Source organism: Cupressus sempervirens, chromosome 5, assembly GCF_028749045.1.
Source record: "Cupressus sempervirens isolate cs-2001-9-10 chromosome 5, ASM2874904v1, whole genome shotgun sequence".
Classification (NCBI taxonomy): domain Eukaryota; kingdom Viridiplantae; phylum Streptophyta; class Pinopsida; order Cupressales; family Cupressaceae; genus Cupressus; species Cupressus sempervirens.
In genome coordinates, this window is record NC_143122.1 from 1,020,182,089 (window position 1) to 1,020,209,290 (window position 27,202).

At 38.6% G+C, this 27,202-nt stretch overlaps 2 protein-coding genes across 4 annotated transcripts in view; one reads left to right on the forward strand and one right to left on the reverse strand.

The window, feature by feature from the left end:
* LOC149559409 (uncharacterized) overlaps window positions 1-27,202 on the reverse strand; it is a 67,542-nt gene that overhangs the window by 22,050 nt on the left and 18,290 nt on the right. The window lies entirely within an intron of this gene.
* LOC149559410 (uncharacterized) lies at window positions 568-1,491 on the forward strand. Its single transcript, XM_089831422.1, has one exon. It carries the CDS (start codon window positions 568-570, stop codon window positions 1,489-1,491), a length of 924 nt encoding a protein of 307 aa, XP_089687548.1.

The window sequence follows — 27,202 nt, forward strand, 5'->3', positions numbered from 1 at the left end:
GTACTATGTTCATTTAAGTGACTAAAGGACAAAAAAGGTGCTTTATCCCACATTGCTTAAAGATGCGTGCATCACATTGGGAAAAAGTGATAAAGGTACAACAAAATCTACATGGGAGGATATATGAAGATTATAATATTCAAAGTATATATTAATCTGGGAGCTAGAAACAGTTGCTGGTTATTTCTTCTAAGATGCAAACCTTTGAAGAATCTTTGAAGGTTGGACGCAAACCTAGCCTTCTTACAAGTTTATTTATATTTCCAATCTGACTGTTATTTCTGTGTATAAGATTGGATTACTTGGATTGTTGCATGTTATTGTATTGTTGTTGTATAGTACAGTAACATTGCTTAGCGGCTATTTGTATTAACTATTGGTTATGTATGTACTTTCTGATTATTGGAGAAATAAACAAGTTTTCTGAGTTTATTGTATGTAAATCTACTAATTAGAAATCGATCTAAATTCTAGAATTTATCTTGAATATTGTGTTACTGTTCGGATTTGAAATCTGCAAATATATATTGGGTTTTTGGGTAAAATATCTGAAAAGGGATATTACACATGAACCATGATTGTCCTTTGAGGTCAAATGGGAAAGCAAACAGGGTTATGTGGGCTTATTATGAGGATTCTTATTTTGAAAATTCGGAGCAAAAATCTGAAAATGAGGAATCAATTGAAGAAAAAGGAGGCACAGATGATGAAAAGTTGAACAAAATGGCTACAGGTGATGAGAAGACTAAGGGAAGACTTAAGGAGGCCTGTCTCACTAGTGTACAACAAGAGGGCTCATTTAGGATGAGAGGGGTATTGACTGATCAACGAGTTATCATTTTGCTTGATATAGGTGCTACTCACAATTTTATTGATTCTAGGTTGATTGAAAGGAATGGGATACAGACAATGCAGTTTGAGGGTCTACGAGTGAGGGTAGTTGATGGCTACATCTTCAAATGTGATAGGAAGATTATAGGTCTACCCCTAAAAATCAACAACTTTGATTTCAAAGCAAATTTTTATGTTGTTAACATGAGTGATACAGATTTGGTTCTAGGTATGACATGGTTATATGATATTGGGGAGGTTACTCTCAATTTGAGAGATATGGAGATGAAGTTTCAATCAGATGGGAAGACCCATATACTTAAGGCCATTCGTGACAGTGGGTTTAGGTTGATGTCTTGCACACACATGGAGAGCTTGTTGAGACATGACCAAGTTGAGTGGGCAGCTCGTTGCACTTTAATGCCATCACAGGGGGAGCAAAATTCAGAATATCAACCAAACATACAGGAATTGAGAATCAAGCGCTATAAGGTTTTCAGTGAAATACCACCAAGTAGACCTCCAGATAGAGGTATTGAGCATATTATTGAGTTAGAGGGTGCTAAACTCATCATGATCATACCCTACAGGCATCGAAAGAGATTGAAGGATGAGATCGAGAAAACCATCATGGAACTATTTGCTATGGGGCAGATTTGACCAAGTAAGTCGTCTTTCGCTTCTTCTGTGGTTTTGGTGAAGAAAAAGGATGGAACTCTTAGGATGTGCATAGATTACAAAGTCCTGAACAAGAAGACTTTCAAAAACAGGGACCCCATCCCACGGAGTGATGAGTTATTAGATGAGCTACATGGAGCATATTTCTTCTCCAAAATTGATTTGAGATTAGGCTATCATTAGATTCGAGTCAAAGAGCAGAATATAGAGAAAACAGCATTCAAGTGTCATTGTGGCCATTTTGAGTTTGTAGTTATGCCATTTGGGCTAACTAATGCTCCAGCTACTTTTTAGTCCACAATGAACAGGGCCTTTCAACATCAGTTGAGGGAATTTGTGTTAGTCTTCTTTGATGACATCCTGGTGTATAGTAGGACATGGGATGAGCATGTGCGGCACTTAGACACTGTGTTGAGCATTTTGAGCAGGGAGTCCTTGTATGCAAAGGAGTCCAAATGTGATTTGGAATTATCAAAGTTATTATATTTGGGTCACATTATCAATGCTCAGGGAGTACGCATGGATCCTAAAAAGATTCATGCTATTATTGAGTGGCCTACTCCAGTGAACCTTACACAATTGAGAGAATTCTTGGGGTTGTGTGGGTTCTACAAGAGGTTTGTTAGTGGATATTCTAGGCATGCAGCACCCTTGACGGACTTGATGAAAAGGGGGGCTTTCTTATGGACTCTTGAGGCACAACAGTGTTTTGATAAATTCAAGGAGTTGATGACTTCTTGTCTAGTGCTAGCATTACTAGATTTCAGCAAATCTTTTGAGCTACATTGTGATGTATTTGGCGAAGGTGTTGGAGCAATGCTTATGCAAGACAAGCACCTAATTGCTTATGAGAGTAGGAAGCTCAGGGGGTCTAAAAGGAGCTTCAGCATTTATGATAAGGAAATATTGGCCATAATGCATGCTTTGGCCAAATGCAGACAATATTTAGTTGGTAGCAAATTCAACATAAAAATCGACCATAATAGCCTAAGACATTTCCTGGGGCAACGAGATCTTAATGACAGGCAGTAGAAATGGGTATGTAAATTACAGGCATATGAATTTGATATTACCTATTTCAAAGGTACACAGAATATAGTAGCAGATGCCTTGTCACGAAGACCCCACTTGAGCTCGATAACAGATGTATTCGAGGATTGGAGACATTTGATCCCTGTAGAGTATGCAAAGGATACATGGGCATTGGGATTCATAGATGCATCGGTCCAAAATAGTGATTTCACCCTTGTGAATGAGCTCATCATTTACAAAGGGCGCATTTATTTGGTGCCAAGGTCAACGGCGAGGAGGATGGTGTTGAGAGTTTATCATGACTCACCTATGGTAGGACATTCGCATTATTACAAAACCTATCAGTAGATTCGTTAGTGTTTTTCTTGGAAAGGGCTCAAAGCTGAGACGTTGCACTATGTTAAAGAGTGTCCTACTTACTAGCAGAATAAACAAGAGCACTCTTACCTAGCCGGCTTACTTCAACCACTTTTAATTCCTAACAAGAAGTGGGAGTGTTTGTCCATGGACTTCATTACAGGACTACTAAGAGCTCAGGGTAAAGATTGTATATATGTTTTTGTTGATCAGCTTACAAAGTTTGCTCACTTCTTCCCGATCACTACTACATAGACTGCTACACAAGTGGCAGATTTATTCTCCAGAGAGGTATTCAGGTTGCATGGCTTACCTCGGAACATCGTCAGCAACAAGGACAACACGTTTATGAGTCACTTCTGGCAAGATTTATTCAAATTGTGTGGGACAGAACTCATTCCGAGTACTAGCTACCACCCCTAGATAGATGGTCAGACAGAGATAGTGCACAAACGGGTGGAGGGATACCTCAAAAATTACATAGCGGGGCAGCAAAAGGCTTGGGTTAAGTGGATATATCTATGTGAGTATTGTTATAATCCAACTTATCACATCTATCCAAATGTCACAATTCATGGCATTATATGGATATGAAGCACCCAATTTCATGGATTTGTTGCTATCAGATAGTAGAGTGCTCAGTGCTAAAGACTTATTACAGGAGTGCCAGGACATTGTAAAGGCTCTTAAGGAGAATATCACTAACGCACAGAATCAGTAGAAGCAATATGCTGATTAGAAGAGAACTGAGCGGGCTTTTGAGGTAGGTGATATGGTATATTTGATGTTGCAGCCTTACCGCCAGTCCACTCTCAAAAAGAGTGGTGCCAAGAAACTTAAGCTACGTTATTATGGGTCTGTTAGGGTGATCGAGAGAGTTGAAGAGTTGGCTTACGAGTTGGATTTTCCGGCAGAGAGCAAAATCCATAATGTTTTTCATGTGTCACGTCTCAAAAAGGTGTTAGAACACCATATTGTTCCTTCCACAGTGCTTCCACCCTTGGATGATAAGGGAAACTTGGTAATGGTGCCAGAGGCTATCATTGATTTCACGAAAAGGAACTTGAGGCGACGTACTATAAGGGAGTATCTAGTGAAATGGGAAAACTTGCCAGTAGAGGATGCGACATGGGAGAACGAGGAGATTTTGTAGCACCCCGAATTGAAATTGCTTGAGGACAAGCAATTTCAAGGAGGGCTAACTGTAATTGTCAGAGTAAATAATCATTATTTATGCTTTTACTTAAGTTTACTTAGGTTAATGCATTTAGTTATTAGTTGTAATTTAGGAGTTGTTGACAACACGGGAGTTTGTTCCTATCTAAGTCATACTTATCTTCTCACCTTGATTGAGGATATTCCACCTTTTGTGGATGTATGCTTAGTTGTCAACCTTATCTCCTAGCACTTTCTAGCTTATTCTACAAGCTTCCTAGAGGCCTTTATATTCGGGCTCTCCTATTGTAATTTCATATCTTTTCATATCATATTGTATAGCAATACTTTTTTATTGTTACAATATTTTTCTCTCTAAGTCCGTTTAGTTTCTCCAAGCTCCATTCTTCCTTCTTTGGTTTCCTGTCAATAGATTATTTGCATGGAGGTGATCTTAACGAGCTATCAAGTTGGCTTTCATCAACTTCTATATGGTATCAGAGCCTCCCTGTTGCTTCTTGGCTGAAGGATTTTTGAAATTGTGATTCAGAGACACAAACCCTAGTTTGTTTGTGATATTTTTCTTCAATAGGGGGGAAAAGCATTTTTCAGAGCACTTTGGGCCTAAACGAACTCTGCCATTGAGTTCAAAAGGTTTGTTATAGTTAGGATCCATTTAAAATTTGTCCATTTTAGACACAGTTGCTCCAAAAGGCAAAAAAATTTGCCCGGCAAGCCGTATGGCCCTGTATGGACAATTTTTCAAAAAAAATAGGAAAAAAATAAAAAACGGCTACCGCCCGTTTTCTAGCAAGCGGACCCATTTTTTCCCGGCCACACAGTGTTTTTTCCGGCAGCGTAAGACGTTCCCAACAGGTCAACCACCGACGGCAACTACCTTGCCACTGGGCCGCCGCTGCCTCACCACTAACACACTGTTCAGCAACCACCGCAACTCCACTTCGCCGGCCCTCCGCCCTATTCCACAGCTCCACCACCACTTTTGCTCGCTCACCTCCCGCCTGTGGACACCTGTAACTACCCACCAGCATTGCACACTTGGCACTATTCTGTGGTTGCCACATAGCAGTCTTTTTGCCACAACAGTCACCTAGCCGTCAATTTTAAGCTCATGGAATGCTGACATCAGCATTACATCACCACTGCATCAGCAATCTTGCAAGGTCTTCAGGTCCTTTTTTGACCTACTCGCAGTTTTTTTGCCATAACTTGAGCATACAGAGATATTTTTCCGATCCGAAAGAAGCATCGGAAAGCTAGTTCCAAGACGGAGACATTGGTGCAGGTATTTTGTGGTTTTGATGCAATTTTATTGCCTATTTTTGAAGTCAAAGTCGGATGTTCTGTTTTTCACTCCGGCGAGCTTATCTTGTGCATCCCATCTTCATTTTTTGAAAACGTTATATTTTTAGAATGCTGGTATTGTCATCTTTTCAGAAATGTTGTCATTTCCTTTAGATTCTGCCCCATGCTCTTTCTATCATGTTTTTGGCATTTTTGCTCTATGGTGGATATCTTGGGTGTTCCAGGTCTGAGGATCGTTTTCATGGCATGGGATCTTTTGTTTTGAGCTGTACTATATGTTGTATCAGCTTTTTTCCTTTTCTGATCATTGTTGATATCATTTGTAAGCATCTTTATGCAAACGCACTGAGATAAAGTGCCACTCTTGCATTTCGGGTTCATGAATGTTGTTTTGAGACAGTCGTACTCACACTATTTTATAAAGCACCATAGGGGGGTTAGTTGTTGCCATTTTTGTGCCCTCTTCCTTTGTCAAGTGAGTGTCCCTTCCACGACATTAGCCCCATGATGTGTTGGTGACACGTGCACTTATACTTTTTGGCCCACTTTCTCAGTTGCCTATCACCTCACCCCGTCTGCATTAAAGGGGGGTTATTCTGTTGTTCTAATGCTTCCTTGGTTCGATGGTTCAATAGTGTGAGCTATGTATTTAGTATTTGATCCTATATGGGATCTATTAGATTTCCACAATCCATGCTAATGTGCTCTCAAATTTCTGGATTTGATTGTGTATAATTTTTTTACATCAACGTTTCGGATCATACTACATGATCCATCATCAGGTTGCTAGAGAGAAAAGAGAACATGAAAAAATAGAATGCAGATCCAACCAACTGAAGAAATAGAAGGGAGGGGGGAAGGGGAGGAGAGAGAGTTGATGAGACATCCCCTCTTGGTTTATTCTTATTTTTATTTCATTATTCTTCTTGTGGGTCTGGTGGGATGTCTCATCAACTCTCTCTCCTCCCCTTCCCCCCTCCCTTCTATTTCTTCAGTGGGTTGGATCTGCATTCTATTTTTTCATGTTCTCTTTTCTCTCTAGCATCCTGATGATGGATCATGTAGTATGATCCGAAACGTTGATGTAAAAAAATTATACACAATCAAATCCAAAAATTTGAGAGCACATTGATCCTATATGCTAGGCAATTGAAGTGGCTAGCTACCTATGCATTTCAGTGAGATGGATCATCTACCATATAGACACTCTCGGTTCGTGCCTTCTATTTCCGTGGAGGTTCTTCAGATCAGTAGTTTCTTTCTGACAGAGTTTGCAGCTTCTTCATGCGTAAGTGATGCTCTTTATGATCTTCTCCTTGTTCCTGTTTTCTGGGACATTCTTCTAGTTGGAGGCTTCTTCAGACCTTCACTAGATTTTCAGCTATCTCTTTTTGGAGAGGGGTTTTTCCCATTGGGTTTTCTCCTTTGTCTCCGGTTTACAGAGATTTCTTTGCATTTGTACATGGGTACCTAACATGGCCTCGTTGCCAGGACCCATTATGCATTTCATCTTAGCTGTTGCGAGCTTAAATGCATTCCCCTAAGTTGTACTTGGGGGGGTGTTAGAGTAAATAATTATTATTTACGTTTCTACTTAAGTTTACTTAGGTTAATGCATTTAGTTATTAGTTGTAGTTTAGAAGTTGTTGACAACATAGGAGTTTGTTCCTATCTAAGTCATACTTATCTTCTCATCTTGATCGAGGATATTCCACCATTTGTGGACGTATGCTTAGTTGTCAACCTTATCTCCTAGCACTTTCTAGCTTGTTCTACAAGCTTCCTAGAGGCCTTTATATTCGGCCTCACCTATTGTAATTTCATATCTTTTCATATCATATTGTATAGCAAGACTTTTTTATTGTTGCAATATTTTTCTCTCTTAGTGCGTTTGTTTCTCCAAGCTCCATTCTTCCTTTGGTTTCCCTTCAACAAGGTATTTGCATGCAGGTGATCTTGGCGAGCTGTGAAGTTAGCTTTCATCAACTTCTACAGTAATGTCCCCTATCTTTTAGACCCTCAATGGAGTTCTTAGCCTTTCATTCTTCAAAGGCTAAGTGGAGAAATAAGGATAAATTAATTAAATTAAAGTCAATAAATAAATCTAAAGGTGACTTTATATTTAATTAATTTAATTTTCTAGCACAACTAATTATTGTATTAAAAAGGGGGAAGCTTCTAAAGAGTGCAATTAAATAATATTTTATTTCTTTCTAGAAGAGTGAAGGAAAAGAATAAATAGAGGTGAGAGCTTCATTGTTAGGCATTCATTATTTGCTTATTTGATTTCTTTGAGCTCTAAGCAAGGGTTTCAACATTTTCCACTGGAGAACGAAGTTCTTTCGTGTGCCTCCATTTGAGCTGGTGAAATACTTAGTGAATTTGGTATTGGGAGAACATCATACAGGTGTTCTATTCGAGCATATTGGCGAAAGATCCTCCGGAGGGTTGCGACTATTGGAGAAGACAAATAAGTCTTTTCATTGTGCCAAATTTGTGGCTAAGAGCTAGATTGTGGAGTATGATTGGGGGAATAAGTCAGATATTGTTACAGTGTCACCGCTGCTACAGTGACTCGCTACATGTAAAATTTAGATTTCTTGAGTGGTTTCTAGGTTCCTATCCATTTCATTTTGCATTGCATGGAGGATAGATTTGAATATCTTAGGGCATGTTTAAGAATTTAGAAATCATTTGTAATCTGATTTATATCAAAGTTTCACATCACAATTTGTTGCCCTAATCTCTTATTGGTGTAGATGCATATTTTCTCATTTGTAACCAATGTTATATGTTTCAAAAATATATAAAAACATTGGCATCTTCATTTTTAGATGTTTTTTAGTTCTTTGCAAGCATATTTATTAAAAGTTTGGCATTTAGAAATAAGTCAGAATTTAGATCTGCAATATATCTCGTGTTCAAAGTGTTTGACGAAATTCTCAGGTTAAGAAATCAGAAAACTAAAATCATAATTGCAAGGGATATTACATTGGTATCAGAGCTTTCTTTGCAAAGTGTTTGACAATATGTCAAACAACTGAATTAGAGAAGAATTTGGTGTTTGAAAAAGTTATTACTGGTTGGAGTTATTACAAAAGACACCTTTTGAGACTGTTACTAAGATGCAGCCTAGAGGTATATAAGATTTGGGGAATGTGGTTGGTGAAATAAAGAGAAGTGTTGAAGGTGATGAATTTGCTGAATTTATGAAGTCCTTGCATGAGGATGTGAAACATAAGTTCGAACAAAATAATCAAAAATACAAGGAGAATGCGAATAAGTCCAAAAGACGTGAGTTTTGAGGTTGGTGATGAGGTGATGGTTCATTTGAAGAAAAGGCATTTCCTGTTGGCACATATAGTAAGTTGAAAATGAAGAAGTTTGGTGCTTGTAGAATCTTCAGAAAGTTTGACAATGGTAATGCCTATTAAGTTGAGTTACCTCATGACATGGATATATCTCATATACTCCATGTTGTGGATTTTTATAAGTATTATGAATCTAATGATGAACTGACAATACAAGTGATCATCCTAAGAAATAGACTGAGGAAATAGAGCAGATTTTGGATTGGAGAATTAGTAAGAGTACAAGAAGAGAGGATTACTTTGAGTATTTGGTAAAGTGGAAGGACAAACTAGTTGATTTTGTTGCATGGATTTCTCAATCTTGGATTTATCTCGGATTGTGACACACTCATGATTTAGGAGAATCATTTCTTTCAATCCCGGTTGTCTGATGCAAGAGCATCCTAAGTTGCTTTGCTATCCTACACGGTTGAGGCGTCCTCGGTTATGCTTGTTATGCTTGTGAACCTACTCGATGACTGTGTTGTTGTTTGTTTGGTGAATGTGCTTTTGTCTTCATTTACCATATGGCTTGAGTTCTTTTTTCACCAAGTATCCTTGTTCCTATGTTCGGTGAGTGACTCGATGACCTTTGTTGTTGTTGTCGGTGTTATCTTTCACCGAGTTGTTTGTTTGGTTCTTATTTGAGACCCAACTTATGTATTTAATTTCTGTTAGGCATTTAATGTATGAGATCAATCATTGGGATTCATGTAGACTGTTATTTAATCAACCTTCTCCATATGATGGTCTAGAATCTTCTGTAAGCCGTTTTTGCAAGTATAAATAGAGGGTCTTAGTCTAGATCTAGGTATCAAATGGAGAGAGATAACACAAAGTTGGGAGTTAGAATTGGGAAGGAACATTGTAGATCATGCATGTTGGATGCATCTTGATGTGTATCTAAATCTTTGGGCTTGGCCGTAACACGGAAGGCCTCATAGTCGGGCATGTGTAATGAAAATTGGATAAATCAGTGAAAGATTTTGTTTCCCTCTCTTCTCTGGTGTTGTCTCTCTGTGTGTTGCTTCCATTGTGTGATCTCTGCAAGGTTGGCCCTAACTTTCATCTTTTCCCTTGCGTTGAAGACCTAAGGGGTATAGTTATCTGCAATCAACAAAATGTAAGGATGCATGTGATATTGTTGCTATTGTCATTAATAGTCTATCAACTTCCTTTAAAACTTTTGTTCAATCCATGCATCTGTTGACATAGAATCAAGACTTGCATTTGAAATCTTTGGCTTCTATTTTCTATGAAAACCTAGAGACAGTCACAAGAGTCGAGTTTTAGAAAATCTAAGAATGTACTTATTGCAGTAAATAAGAGCAAAGCCAACAAAAATTTGATCCATAAATCACAATCTAAACACAACGTCAATTGTTACTATTGTTACACAGTCAATGGGCATAACAAGAAAGAATGTTGGAAACAGTATGACCTACTATTAAGAAATTGCAATTGTGTACAAACATGACTTTGGAAACAAAGAAGCATTCATGGCATCTTCTATAGACACCATTGATGAAAACAATTGTTTGTTTATTATTCCGCACATCTTGTCATGTCACCTACTGTGAAGATTGGTATATTAGATTTACTATAACTCTATTCATACAGATTTATTTCACTGGGTGACGGTAGATCTCATGCAATAGGGGATTGGACATATTAGGAGTTTGTTAAATGATGCCACAAACTTCATAGTCAAGGGTGTTAGGGTTGTTTTGAAACTGGAAAAAAAAACCTAGTATCTATCAATCAACTAAAATATGGTATGGTTCATGGTTTGTTATCTATCCAAAAGAAGCAAGATACAAGAGTAGGATGTTTGACTAATCTAAAAAACTAAAGCCATTTCCAAATGAAGGGGCATGGTGTGGAAAGAAGCTTTAAACTTTGTACAAATTTAGAAATCACCCACAATCCTTGATGCGACGAATTTTCTTATGTTGGTTGATGATTACTCCAACAAAGTGTGAGTACTTTTTAAATATAAGTATGATTGTTTTGGTTTTGCGGACACCTAAAAATTGCTCTCAGGTACAACGACCCTATGGGATGCTTCAAGGAATGTCAAACACTAGTGCTTTTCACTAAGAAACCTCTGAGATTATAGAAGCCAAGTCTTCGTAATAAATTTTGAGGAAAAGGGGGATAATATGCAGAAATGTAAATACGATACACTAGAACTCATACTAAATAAAACTTCCCGCGTAGGCTATTTTGCCATAGGAATCTCAAGGCAGATCATGAAACCAACCAGCTAAAGCATAAGAGCGCATCTTAGGAGCTTAAATTGACTAATAGCCGCATCTTTAAACTCTGACAATTAAAGAGCACATCTTAGGAACATAATCTACATCAAAACTCAGTACAGAGGTTAAGGTAAAGTTTGATACAGCAATTCCACTAATGCAAATAACTCCGTGGGAGAGGCTTGTGTGAATAGATTGCCCAAGAAGCAGATGCATTTTTCAAAGCTAGAGTCTTTCCTCGTGTAGTCAATCCCTTCTTAATCATGCTGATAGCTGATAGAGTTGTGTTCATGCAAAATGGTAATTATCCTCATCATCTTCCTATTTACAAACAAAGATACTATAGATTGAAAAACGTCGGCTTCCGGTTGATTGACAACACTTTATTTTAATAGTGTCGTCCACTGTGCAGAAAGCTTTAACACAACAAAAACCTAAAAGAATTTCACAGCAGCTCCAACGAGGACCACTTTTCGGCTCTAACTATTGTAAAGATCACACATGCAAGATATTACTAGCCATCTATGTTCAACAATGTGCATGCCTTGGTTCGCAGGTGTCGTGAATGTCAATTCTATACTAGCAAAAGAAAGAGCTTAGTCATGCCACTACATTCTATCCTGGTGCATGAATCGTTCACTCAATGGCGAGTAGATTTCATCAGAATGATCAATCCACTATCAAGTGTCCAGCATAAGTGGATCCTCATGGCCATTGATTAATTCACCAAGTGGACAGAGGCAGCCCCGCGGAAAAATACAACAGAAGGGGGGGTTTATAAACTTCTTCAAAGAAAGTCCCTCGTTTTGACCCTCCAAAGATATTCATCTCTGACAATACCAAGGCATTCCTAGGGTCATGGCAAACCGAATTCACTCATTGCAACGATATCTTCCTAAAAAATCATCCAACTATTACCCGCAGGGTAATGGCCTCGCAGAACTGACAAATAAAAACCTGATCCACTTGATCAAGAGGATAGGAGCAAAACAAAAACATAAATGACATAGGCACAACAAAATGCCCTTTGGGCAAACCATATTACCCCAAAGCAAATCCCCAAAGCCTTACCTTATGAACTCATCTACGAGAAAGATGTAGTGGTCCCTATCTCAATGGAGCTTCCACCATTGCAATTACTCAAAGTTGCAAATGTCGAGGAGCTTCCAGCATTGCAATTACTCAAAGTTGCAGACGTCGAGGAGAACTCCCCCAGAGACATTAGAATAGTTGAGTTATTGGAGTTACAAGAAAAGCGGGAGAAAATTATCTCCACTGTGAATACAAGACAGAGCGTAGTGAAGAAGTGGTTCGATACCTTGCATTCAAAGAAGGTGACCTAAGGCTTAAATATAATGCCTATAGTGCTAAACCAAGCAAGCATGTAAATTTTGATAGCCCTTGTGAGGGTACTTTCTGCATTGTCAGACGTAAGCAATTCAACTCTTTTGAGATCAAGAATGCAGATGGTTGAGCCCCTCGAGATCCCTGTCAATGGGATCCACCTCAAGCATTTTAACTGATGCCTCAATGCATCATGTATTACAGTGTAAATATTGTCACATTTCTCTTTTGTCATTTCCAATAAATAAAAAGTTTTAACTTTCACAATGTGGCATTGGTCTGGACTCTTGTTCCTCAGGTGAAGGGAAAAGGTTGGAAGGTTTTTAGGACCCCAATTGGCAGGTGTTGCCTTGTAGTTTTTGTGGAATAGTTTTCTTAGGCACCACGTGTCCTCGTAGCTTTTGGCTCATGTGGGAAGGGAATTTTGCAACAGCCAAGGTTTTAGACACAAATATTTCAGGCTTGGTGCACAAATTCCAAATGGGTTTCTGACTCGTGATTATGATGATGCAGGGAAGGAATGTGCGGTTTTCAAGTCACAACTAGCGTTGTTTTCAAGCTACGCATATTAAACCACACGAGTAGAGGATTATGGCATTTATGATGGTTACCGGCTCACGGCATTTGTAAGGACTAGCAACATGTCTTAGGGTATTAATGTCAGGCTTTTCAACTTTAGTTATGGCTAGACTTGGGATTTAAGCAACATTTTCCACATTTGCACTGCAAAGTGCTTTCCTCAGCCCTAAGCATTTTTGGAGTAGACAATCGTTAGGCAAGATCTTTTCCAATTTTGACGAAGTGAATTGTTCCAGAGGGAAAGGAGGAGACTATGAAATAAAGCAAGGAAGGAGCTACACAAGCAGAATGGAAACCAATTTGGCAATCAAAGGCACTTCTTGTGAAGCTATGGGTTCATATCTTTATATAGATATCTATGGTGATATATCCTATGCTAACCACACTATGTCTCCCAAGCCAGTCTATGCAAAGATCAAATGTAAGGTAATGGGCTCAACTAGGAATACAAGAATCCTAATCGATATGATGGAGCAGGTTTATGATCTAGACCTGTAAAAGAACCCAAAAACCTTGATGGAGGTTGCTTACTAGAGGGACCTACTCGATATCTTGCAAAAATTTGGAATTGTGGTCTTCCTGAATATAAGGTCCCCAAGGTTTTGCATTGCCTAGAGTTCATTCAACTTTGTGTCAACTTCTTCAAAGGTAAACACAACATAATCCAAGGTAGAGAGCTAATGGTTGTAATAATTGTTGAGGCCATTTCAAACATGCTTTGTATTCCTCCGCCCCTGCCTAATGTGGAGGTATTTACTACAAATGCTCTTACAGCAAACTGGTCTAAGAGGAAAGATGCTCAGTCTTTCCACAACACCTACTCCAAGGAGGACGATAAGAATAGGATTCCCCCGAAATTCCCCCTAGGAATTAGCGAGTTATTTAACAAAAGCTTGTAGGACGTCTGCTCTATGCTTGCTTCCATCTATGGCTTCAAGCATGACTTCAACATCCACCCCTTTCAAATGGGTGTGTTCTTCAAAATCCTAAAGCAAAGGGAGCCCTTTTTCTTTAATTTCGCTAAGGATTTGGCTCTATTGATTCGAACACAACTCATTCTTTTTTATGAGGATATTTTCCACCATATTTCCTTCCTATTGCATATGTTTTTACACCAGATTTCCTAGTTCTTCAGCCACTTCATAGCTGTACATATCAACGATACATACAAAAAAAGGTCACCTATCACGGCATGGACCCTTGTGTTAACCATCTACACATGATTTCTATACTTTCTCGTGTGCTTTCCTAGTTCCCGCAATGTGTGATTTATAATTTTGGGATCATGACACCTTTGCATTTTTCAATGAGTACTTCGGGTGGATGCCCAAGTGTGAATGCTTATGCGGAGCTAACTTTTCAAAGAGCTACAAGTGCATAGATTCATAGAGGAGCCTTTATGTCTTCCTCTCTACCCTTCAAATTGCACTTTGGCTCTAGAAATGCTAAGGAAAATAATACACATCGAGGATAGGATCAGCTTGGGAAAGGTGTTAGGATTAGAGAGACAAAAATAACAATACATGCAAATATAACCAATATCACAAAGGAATAAAGCACACTTAAGCGAACAGAAGACACAAAGATTTAACGTGGTTCACTAATTCCCTGGAAGGTCCACCAAACAGCAAGTCCAATATTATTATCTAGTGACTCAACTTGATTACAAATTGCAATCCTCTGCAATTCAATACAACTGCAAGAAGCTACTAATTCATCATACATCATAAAATCCCTAACCCTGTGCCATTTTATACAAGACTTATGGCGGTTACAAAATTAGGGCCAGAATATGTCGTGCAATAGAAAAAAATAACTCCCAGCACCTTTTCCAATAGTAAATTCATTTGTGGCTTTGAGGGTGCTGCCCTCGACCCCGCCTTGGGTGCTGCCCTCAACCTCGCCTTGGGTGTTGCCCCTAGACCCCACAAGGGGCACTTCCCCTTGACCCCACAAGAGGTGTTGCCTCTTGACCCCTTTCATGAGGGCGCTGCCCACAAACCCCCGTAGAAGAAATCTGAGGGGAAATTACGTTGAAGTGGGGAAATTAATCTCTGAGTCTGATTAGGCTCCACATAACAACAAAAGGCTCATGGCACGGCAATTATGTCAAACAAGATGACCCTAGGGAAAATCACAATAGAAAGGAAGAAAGGAAGAAAGAGGCAGATGGAATTCTCACAAATAAGTTATTGTAAATGAGCCTTCTTCTCATTGATAACAAATGGAGTTTCGATCCAAAGGGTTGCCTTTTACACCACTCGTATGAGTCGAAAGGGAGAAGACCGATGTCTCTATATTAATCTAGAGGGGACACCCAAGGAGGAGCATCCACCATGTCTCTCCTTTTACATGAGCACTGCAAATGTTGCCCCCACCAAACTGATCACTACAAACTTACTGAGGAAATGGATGAAGCAAACTAGTCCAGGGGAAAATAGTGGGCATTTTGGACCTACCACCAAGAGGTCCAACAACTGTGGATGGCCATCAAAAACTACTCACAGCATGCACAATTCGAAGAGCTATGGGGGGAGAAGCACGTCAACAACACATCATTTGAGTCCTCACCCCCACCTCCGGATGGGACTGATATTCTAGAAGTAGTCAATATGACGCTTCTACCCTCCACAAGGATTATTTCTCTAGCTTTTTGTTGATGTGAGTTTTGTTCCACTACAAAATGTGAAATCAAGTACTTAATGTTTCAAGGAGAAACACCAAACACTCAATCTTCTCTCTTATAAGGTCATCTCTCATGCTAAGCTTGCAAAGTAAGATCATGAAATGACTTCAAGGTTCCTTCTTAATTATTGATGTGATATGATGGTTATCACAAAGGGACTTACGTTATTCATTCAATGGATATCAACTCTCTCTTAAAGATTGGGCTCTACAATGTGCAATGAAAATACAATTCAACTTTTCCACTTCAACCCCAACTTAAACTTATAACTTATAATTCTCCTTCTACTTCTAATTGTGAATGCAAGGAATCATGGCTAACTTGGACAGTACTAGATGTAATCTTGCCAGCGACTCTAATAGATGTAATCTTGCCAGCAACTCCACCCACCTAGTGCAAGCTTCCAAGGAACACTCAAATGGTTTTCAAATCAATATCTCCTCTACAATCCTATCAAATGAATACAAACTAAACATTCAACATCAATTGAAGTTAAGTGCACTCAATCATAAGTTTACTACACAAGGCACCCTTATCATCAGCAAGAAGCTAGTGGCTTGGATTTGTTTGAGTCATACATGTAAACATCCACAACTTCTCGAAGATTACATGAGTATATTGGGGGGGTGAATCAATATAATAACAACTTTTCCAATTTAAAACTTTTATCCACACAATAACTTCAAATGCATAATTAAACAATTATGCACATGAACACAATCACACAATGATTTATGTGGAAACCCAATACGGGAGAAAACCGCGGCAAAATAATTGCTTTACATATAAACTTGTTCTTCTACAATGTTTTGCAAGCTCCAACCTACTAGAGGCTTCAACCCCTATGTTTATGAGCATCATCTCACTAGAAGCTCCAACTTCTACACTTCGCAGGCACCGACCTACTGGAAGCACCAACTCCCTTTGCTTGTCTTCATGAGCACCAACATAATTAATTTGCAATTTGATGGATGTCATAGCTAGTTGTGACAAGTCAATTAGCATATTTCAATAGTGTATTAGAATTTTCTTGGAATACCCATATTTCAATAGGGTGAGCCAATTGGGGTTTTTACAATGGTATCAAAGCAATTTCTTGCCAACCTACAGAAATTGGCCTCAGTGTCAATTTGTTTGGTGCATTATTTAGAGATTGTTAGTGTTTTAGTCAACGATTTATTATTCAGCAAGACATATCAAAGATTTCTTCTAGGTAGACCTTATGCCCGCAAACATCACACTTCTCCTCCTAGGGATGGAGAACCGAATATTCAATTTTATACTATGCAAAAAAAGGGATTGTTGACACCTATAATTTCTCTTTAGTGTTTTAGTCAACGATTTATTATTCAGCAAGATATATCAAAGATTTCTTCTAGGTAGACCTTATGCCCGCAAACATCACACTTCTCCTCCTAGGGACGGAGAACCGGATATTCAATTTTATACCATGCAAAAAAGGGGATTGTTGACACCTAAAATTTCTCTTTAAGTGCAATGGCCCTTGGGAAGCTTTAGCAAATGTGGGACCCTAGTGCTTTTCACTAAAACAACTCTGGGATTTTAGAAATCGGCTCTTCATAATATATTTTGAGGAAAAGGGGAAGAATGTGCAGAAATGTAAAGGCAATACGCCAGAACTTGTATACTGAATAAAACTTCCTGTATAGGCTATTCTGATATCGGAATCTCAAGGAAGATCATGAAACCAACCAACTAAATCATAAAAGCGCCTCTTAGGAGCTTAAGCTCACTAACATAATGCAGAAAATATAATAGTGTCTATGAAACAAAGAAACATAAAAGCATAATCTACTTCAAAAATCAGTTAAGATGTTAAGTTAAAGTTTGATACAGCACATAAATCTGCATATGAAAAATGAACCATACAGATACTTCAAAGGGCTAAGGAACAATTGATTTGTATTACTGATTCAGACATACACGTATGTGTGAATTTAAGGCAAAAGAGTAGTCTCTATTATGTGCCAAAAATTAAAAGTTTTTTGGAATACTCTTTCACCACAAAATGGACTTTTATAGGTCTGGGTAGGAAAACCCTAAAACCCTAGGAAGGAAAACCACTCCTGAAAGGAAACAGCAACCCACAAATCAAGGAACAAAGGAGCTGCCTTATACATCAATCTTAAAGGATGGGTGGCCCATAAACTCCAAGTTGAGAAACATCAGATCTCACGGTGACACAATAATTCCAAACTAAGACTGCTCCTGGAAGAAGACTACGCCTAGCAGAGGTAGATCATGAAACGCCGATACCTGGACACGTGTAGAAATCTCATCAAAGCTGGAAAGACGCGTGGCAGCTTCGTAAAGCACTCAAAACAGAGAAAATTGGGACACATGGCAGAACAATGTCAAAAACCAGCAGCAAAAGAACATTGAACCCCCTTAGAAACCCCATGGGGCAGCCACAGATATTGCTCCTAGGGAAATGCCGTGCCCACTAGCGAAAGAAATTGCAGCTAGTTGCGAGTGTGTACGTGGAGCCTAAGCAGTGAATCCTGCTCTTACAAAATGTGAGCTGCTCCAAAAAGCACACCCTGCCAACTGGTGGCAAATGCGTGTGGCTAGATCAAAATATTCTGTGAGGAAAGAAGAAAGAAGGCAGTGAACAAAGCCTCCTCGCAGAAGGAGGAAAAAGCATTTCCAGGTTTCTTTTAAAAATTTGCTGAAACTCAAATAGATAGATGGATCTAAACCTTCCAATCATATTATGGAGACAAGTTCATTTCCAAGCAATTCAAGGACTACTGTGAGAAGGCATTTAGAGTAAATTACTAGTTCATACAATCTTAAGCAAAATGGATTGCCTTGGAAGCAATACAACAGAATAATAGAGGTGGTTTAGTGGACATGGTAATACGATGAAGCAATAACACAGAAATGTACTTCCTGAATAGAAGTCCATGGAAGGTCTCGCAAGATGTTACAATCAAAGAATTTTTAAGTATTTAAAAACCTAAGGTAAAATATTTTATTGTTTTTGTTTCAACTAGATATGATATAGTCCTAATTACAAGTCATGTAAACTAGATTCTACGAGTTGGTAAGTATTTTTGTTGGCTACAATGAATAATTTAGGAAATTTGGATTCATCAGCATTTTGACTAGCAAAGTCATTGCTATTCATTATTTTGATGTTAAAGAAAGAAAAAAATTATTTAATTGAAACTATCACAAACAGGCAGTGAGTGATGGTTAGGAATTATTGTCACAACTCCTTTAAAACATGAAGGTTCTTCTTTTCCTTGTACTCCAAAATCATCAATGTCTTAGCCTATAGCTAATATTACTTCCACACCAAGATATCAATCAAAATGAAAATTTGCAAAAAAACAAGTGGTATATTATTCCACTTTTCACAAAGAGATTACTAACTCAAATGAACAAGTGGGTGTTGTACCATCCTAAAAAGTTAGCACCCACAATTGGATGCTCTATAAAACCTCATATTGGTGATTGCAAGATCTGATGTGCGGACATGCTTGATTCTAACAACTTGATTCCTCTTTTCCTACATCTATTCCAGCATCTTGACACCCAGTTTAAATCTAGGGTCAAATTCACAGGTATAGATTAGCTCAATTGATCTATACCCAGGTACAAAATGTTTTAGCCATTCTGTACCTCAAGTTCTTGGCCCAAATTTGGTCCAAAGCCCTACATCAGGGTGTTATTGGGGAAATTGATCTCGTGGTCGACCTGGCTTATTCATAAATCCCAAAATGATGGATAAACTATATACATATCCAATCTCTCATCATTTTGATATCAATCACTAGCCTCAGACACTCGTGATCAAGAAGCATTGAAGCAATCAAGAGCGATTGAGCAGTTGAATTCAAGATTCAAATGCAAGCATCCAAGATCTAGATTTTCCAGTTCATTCTAGTCATCAATTCCAAGCCAATCTTCTCCATTGAAGCAAGTTTATCTCTAATGATGGCCAAAAGTAGAGGAATTATCAATCAAGCAAGAAGATCCTTTCACATTCATCTCTCCTTCATTGCAAGCGATTATCAAGAATATCTATATTGGATATCTAAAAGTGGTGTTCATAGATCCATGCATATTTCAAGGCATCCTTGATTCCTATTCTACAAATCAACGTCAACTCCCTGATTCCAAGTACATTCAAGCATCTCCATGGGTAGAAGCGATTCCAACATCTGCCCTAAGGGTTTATGCAAGGTGTGTTAGAATATAAAGTCCACCAATATAATTGGGGGCGGGGGGGGTGGTGAATCAGTTATCCAACTATTATGACAATTATCAACCTTAATAATCCTCAACAATATGAGCAATATAGTCGGCAACCATAACAAGATACTCATACACGATAACACCAAATATGTTAACTGAGGAAACCCTTGATCAGAGGGAAAACCCCAATGGGGATGGTACCCACAAAATGTTGTACTAATATAAATATTCCTTGTTAGAGGATAGACCTTGTTAGAAGTCTATGAAATACATTCAGCACATATCAGTCCCTGTTAGTAGTTGTAGAAGGCAGATGGACTCACTATCCAAATAGCTTCAAGGGCAAGACCAATGAACCCACTATCCAAATGATCTCTGTATTATTCCTTGCAGAATAATAGAAATGAATTGTACTTCTACTTCCTCTTCCTTTGTCTTGCCAACCGGACTTCTACTTCTTCTGATCTCGATACCAGATCACCAACTTCGCATCCAATAATCCCTTGGATTGCTTACTCACATTTACCAAACACTCTACTCTTGTTCACACTTCTCCAATCGCAATTCACACTTATCACCTTACACAAACGAAGAAAATATCTTTCCTTTATACCATGTCCTCAAAACAATTCCTTCAATCGGCCTTGAGGTTTTCCCACTTAATTCTGATAGGACCACATTAAGATAATTAATTATTTCGCAATCACACAACATTGTCAACTCACAGTCTTTACAACTTATCACACATGCAACTCTAGACCTTGTGCACTCGCTGACGTCATCATCAGACTGTCTTCTATCACTATTTAACTTTGCATATCCCGATTCTATCTCTGTTAGGAGATCCAATCCAATCATCAGAAACTACTTATCAAGTACTCTGTCTCTGTACTGTTTTCTGTAAATCAAACATATCGTCTGTACGTCTTCAACTTACTTCATGCGCACTTAACCTCATCATCAGGACACATTGTAGAACACGTCCTAACCGCGCTTCACCTGAACATCAAACCTTTGTCCGTACGACCTTGATCTCAATCTACTACTCTACCAATCTTTTCAGAAACCATACTATGTTGTCATCAATGACAAACACAGTCATGAGTGCAACATGTCAATCATGCTACATGCTCTCCAATGCTTAGCATACTCCCCAAAGGAATACCATCAGCATTCATGCTAACAAGGTGAGCCAAACATTTACATTTTTGCATACTTTCCTTTATGCAATTTCCTTTCATTTTCAAAATTGATTCCTAAACAAGGCTTTGACCAAGACAAACCCCTTTTACCCAACATTTTCCCCTTTTTTTGTATGCAAGAACAGGCTTGGGCAAAACCCTTTTACCCAACCTTTTCCCCATTTTTTTGTTCACAAGAACAAGCTGCAAAGTTATTGAAACATTTCCAAGAAGATCGTGACTAGTTGAAGTATCCCTAAAATTTTTGGGCAAAAATGTAAGATACAAAATGGCTCAGTCATTGTATACCCTCTAAATCCAACTAAAATTGGATAGGTAGACAAGTTACAGCTTTGGAATTTCAAAACAATTGTTACAAGCATAGTAACAAACTGACATGTCCTCACCCTTTTTCCCTGGCGTCCCTGAGACGAGGACGCACCCAAGATGGGGGTACAGTGTTCCCGCATCCCCAGCAATGCCACCATTGGGTCGTCGTCTCATTGGGGACAAGGAGACATCCCCGTGTTCCCTAAGGGTACGGGGGGACGGGAACAAGTCCCTTAAGGAGATTGGGGGAGAAGAACAAGTCCCATGAGGAGACTGGAGGACAGGAACAAGTCCGCTGAATATTCTATAGGGTGTATTGAATATCATATCATGTTGCTCAATGTAATCATCTCTATGATGAGATACTCGTACTTTTGATATCTATGACTATTATTATTTTACATTTATCTAATAAAAGTTAGAACTCTTTCAATGTTCGATGCAATGTTCAAGACTCAAGTATTTAAATTTTAGTAAATTAGTATTTTACATCTTTATGTCCTATACGGTTATACATCTTTTCATAATTAGCATTTTACCATCCCCAAATTGAGGCCCCTTTGTCCCCCCATTCCCTGGGGTAGCGTAACTATGGTTTATAGTTAACACATTAAAGTCTTCCAGCATCGTCACAAAAGTATTAAGTTGACATAATACGGTGACCTGAGGAGAACATGGCTGCTGAACAAGTAAAATTTCTATTATAATAACCCCTGAAGATGAATGATGGGTTTTGTTCTAAGCACTCATCCTCACTTATTCCTCTTCTTGGCTATAAGCCTATGACAGAGACACGATGATAGCTACTCTGGGAACTCTACCCATAAGAGTAATGATCGGAGTACTTCCGTTGGACGAGATAGCTTGAATTTGGAGATAACTGAACTTGTTTCTAGAACTTTATTGTCTAGCATATCCACATAAAGGGAATCGTGGAATAGTTGTTGTTGAAATCCCTTATACCTCTCCGCTACCTTAAAGATTGTTTCGTTGCTGGAGTGGCAACTTTATGTTGTGTAAAGGTCAGTGGTATTTTGCTATTGCAATTTCAATAACAGATGACTCTGGCATTATCTATGTAAACAGAATTATATCAGCAACTACCACTTGTCACTTTCTCCTACTTGAAGTTAATAAGGCTGTGTGAGGTTAACAGAATCCTGTAATAGCAAATCTGTTCACTTTATTTGTCATTTAATAGAATAGAGGTTGTGATCCATTTCATTCTATGCATTGCCAAGCGGAAACAAAATATAGCAAACAAATAATGTAAACCTGCACAAATAATTCCAGTCAACCTCAGTTGTAAGCAAAATTGTTCCAAAAAGGAAACTAGGAAAGAACAGTTGATTTTGGGTGGAGAATTATAGACAAGGATATTACAGTTGTATCAGAGCCCAAGTCCTGCTAACCTGGAGGGTTACGTACATCAATCCTGCCAACCTAGAGGGTTATGTACATCAATGGTAGAGCTACAAGGTATTAATAAAGGGAACAAAGACGAAGACCATCCAAGTTTGCAGGTCCATATTTAAGGGGGATACCTTTTCAGCAATATTAGCAGCAAGACAGCCCCTTAAAGTTACACAAGGAATTTAAAGAATGATGGGTTCTGGTAGTGGGAGTCCTCGAGATAGAACTAGAAGGGGAATTGACCAGGATAGTGTCCAAAATATACTACATGATATGGCATGAAGATAGCAGCAAACGATGCAACAATTTACACAGTCAAAACAATAGTTGGTCACAGCTATTGCTCAGATGTCTAGGAATATGAATTATCTCAGGGTAAGTCAAAATACTAGAGAGGAAGGTAGTAATGCAGGGAATAACATTCCAAGAGGAGCCAATACATTCCAGTAGACCTTTCCATCCTACATTCACACCTGCAGATGAAGAGGAAGCAGTACAACAGAGGAGGTGCATTGATGAGTACAATTCACTTCCTTCCGCAATCAGAAATGAAATAACTCTCAATCAATATATGAACCAACCTAGACACAACAGGAACAAATATCATGTGGACCACGTAAGGAACAGATGATTTGAGTAAACTCACCCTTCTTAATTTTGATGGTAGTGGAGAGAGCCTGTGCTTGAATAAACACAAGTTAAATACTTTACTGAATCTTAAAACCATGCCACAAACAGAGGCAGTAAAGTTTGCAACCCTGCATTTGAAAGGGCCAGCGTATAATTGGTGGCATCATGGGTTGGTGGCATAAAATCATGCACTATTTCAGTCCTATGATGAGTTTAGCAGAAACCTAATTGCTAGATTTAAGATGCTGAAGTGTATTTCTGTGAGTTAGAATTGATTAGACATGGGGATGTGGATAGCTACATTAATCACTTTCAGAAGGTGGTTATTATAGTTCTCGATATGTCAAGAGGAGAGTAGTGATGCTGTTGACAGATTAGTTAAATCATAATTTGGGAGGGTTGAGGAATTCTTTCGAGCCTCGTATTCTACAGGATGCTATTCGGATAGCACTTGATCTTGAAACTACAGATCCTAATCAACGGTCCTGAGAGAAAAGCTTTAAGAGCAATAAACCATTTAAATAGACTTTTAATCAGCCTAAGATGACCCCATCTAGATTGGATTTTAAAACAAGGAATGATTTGTGCAAGGAACCATAAGAACCCAGTTATAGCTGTCGCGGAAAGGCAAAGCACACTATATTGATGTCACTTCTGTTCTAGAGAAGATAACAGATGCCACTTCGGAGAGTGAACCTGAGGTGCAGCCAAAGGGCTTCAGGAGATGTGACACATGGAACTATTGCTACTTTATCTAGGGTTACTAAGTAGCACCCTTTCAGAGCTAGAGGATTTCTGAAGGGATAGCGAGTTACTTGTTTAGTTGATAGTGGGGCAACAAATAAATTTATCAACAAAGGTCTCATAGTGAAGAGGGGATTGAAGATTTCCTTGGTTTCACTGTCATGGTAATGAATGGATTCGAAATGATTTGCACTAAGATGATCTCATAATTGAGTACTGGGATAGGGTACTATATGGTTACAAATGACACATAGGGATTGGTGATATCGATGTTGTTTTGGAAGGCAGTTATAGTCAGGACTTCTAGATCATGGAGTTGAATTCATGTCAGAGGGAAAGGAGGTAGTGTTGAGAGTATAGGCAACCGGGGTACCAAGGGTAGTGACAAACAAGTAAATGGAGGCATTATCCACACATGGTGAGCTTGCATGCAAAGCCCACTGTTGCCATCATTCAAATCTTCTTCCAGTGCTGACAGGCATTGTCCTATGCATGTTAACTTGATTTTGGATAAGCATGGTGTTGTGTTTGAGGATATTTCGCCTGAAAGACATCCTGATCATGGATTTGAGCATGTAATTGAGTTAAACAAGGGTGTCAGCCCATTATTGCTACTCCTTACTGCCATCCCAAAAGATTCAGGGATGACACTGAGAAAACGATAGAGGAGATATTAGAAATAGGGCACGTCAGACCTACCTCCAGTACCGTTGCATCCTTCGTGGCCTTAAAATAAGGATGGCCTGATGAGGATGTGCATTTATTATTATGACTTGAATAAGAAAACAATAAAGAACAAGTACCCCGTATCCAAATGGATGAGCTTTTGTATGAACTTCATTGAGCAGTTTATTTTTCAAAAATTGATGTACATTCAATGAACCACCAGATTAGAGTTGGTGCAGAGGATGTACATAAGACAACATTTAGTTGCCACTATTGACATTACGAGTTTTTAGTTACACCTTTCAGTCTTACTAATGCACCGGCAACATTCCAATCATGTATTTGTCACAGTTTTTAATAGCAGTTGTGAATATTTGTGTTGATCTTTTTCAATGATATATTTGATTGCAATAAGACTTAGATGATCACCTCAGAAATCAACATGGTGTTCGGCATTATGAAGTTACAGTCTTTGATCACTAAGGCTTCCAAATATGAGTTTGGCATGACAGCGATTTTATAATTTGAACATGTAATATGACTGCTGGTATGAAAGAGCACCAAGAGAAGGTACAGACCATACTTGATTGGACACCACCAAGAAACATTTTTTATTTAGGGGGGTTCTCATGCTATGCGATTACTATAGGAGGTTTTTTAAGGGGTTCTCCTAGTTGGCAACACCACTTATGGACCTCACCAGGAAGAGTGCATTCAGTTGGTCAGATGGAGCTCAAAGTACATTCATGGGCTCAAACAGGCTTGTCCAACGCTAGCTTGACCAGACTCTCTGAACCAAGCGCATTGGAACATGATACGTCAGGTGAAGGGATAGGTGCTCAAGCATAACAGGCATCCCATAGCCTACAAGAGTATAAAGTTGAGAGAAGTGGAGCAGCTACATTCCACTTATGACAAGGAAATGCTTGCCATCGTGCATTACTTGGCAAAGTTTAGGCAACACTTGGTGGGTGGAAAATCTGTGGTCAGGGCAAATCCCAATAGTTTGAGATATTATTTCAGAGCAAAAGGATTTAAATGAAAACCAAAATGGGTGAGTAAGATTCATGCAAACGAAGTTTGAAGAAGCTTTTCATGCAAGTTTACTTAAGCCATTGCCAATTCCCAAACAGAAGTGGGAGAGCATATTGACGGATTTTGTTGCGAATCTTCCAACGATTTAAACTAAAGATTGCATATTTATAGTTGTTGACAGATTGACAATATATGCACTTTTCTTTGCTATTTCCACTGATTATGTAGCTGTTGACTGATTGACTATGTATGCACTTTTCTTTGCTATTTCCGTGGATTACAAGGTCTCTCAAGTGGTAAAATAATTATTTAGAGAGGTATTCGTATTACATGGGTTCCCAAAAAACATTGTCAGCAATTGAGACAAAATTTATCTATGCATTTTTTGCAAGAGTTGTGTCAGTTGACGGGTACTGAGTTATCTCCAAGCACGAGTCACTACCTGACTGAGATTGCTTTTTAATTGAATAGCATAGTCCTCTATAGATTTTGGTTGCTTAGAATGGATTAATTATTTGAAGTGCCTTTTGGGGTGTTTTTGGTCAAATTAGTCCATGAGCTTTTCTTTGAACTCAGCATATGTTGTTATATTTTTTATGACCTTGGGTAATCAAACCAGGTGCAACCACCCATGTGCTAGCCCCTCCAAGTATAAGATGACAAGTTTAACAGTATCTTCTTCCAACATTGGGGGACTAAGAGATGTGTCTATATCCATGAATGGGCAGTGAGTCTCCCTGATACATCAGAATTAGGGAGTCAATTTGCCTATTCTTGGTATTAATCTCTATTAGGTTGACCCCTATCTCTTCTAAGGTTACTTCTTCCAACCTAACAATATTCTCTAAATGAAATATTCCTTCTTATTTCAGGGTCATGTCTTGAGTAAGCTTCTACATACTAGTCTAAGTTATTGATCAGTGCATTGATTTGTTCTCCCTCTCTTGCTGGATCATTCTCTAAGTAAGAAGGATGGTCTAGTTACTCTAGGCTTTGACCCTACTAGAGATCTATTATCATTTTCCAAATGGTTAGAAATGGCATCCCTCCCATTAGTCAGTTGCATATAAAGAGTACTAATGGTGTTGTTTATATTTTGAAGGGTTGGTGTTGTTTATATTTTTTAGGGTTTGTAGGAGTTCATTGAGTTGTCTTCCCATTTTGCTCCATGAACGCCCTCAACTCATTTCACAGTTGTTTACCCATTGTATTACTTTGAGTATAGTGATTACTTGTTGCAAATCCCCTACTTTCCCTATGTAACAGTTTTTGAACTCTTTGGCTTAGTCGCATAAAAAATTGATTGTCCCACAAGCTGGCAGGAACAATGCTTTGATACCAATTGCAATATATCTTTCAAGGGTATCACTATATTTGCCCTAA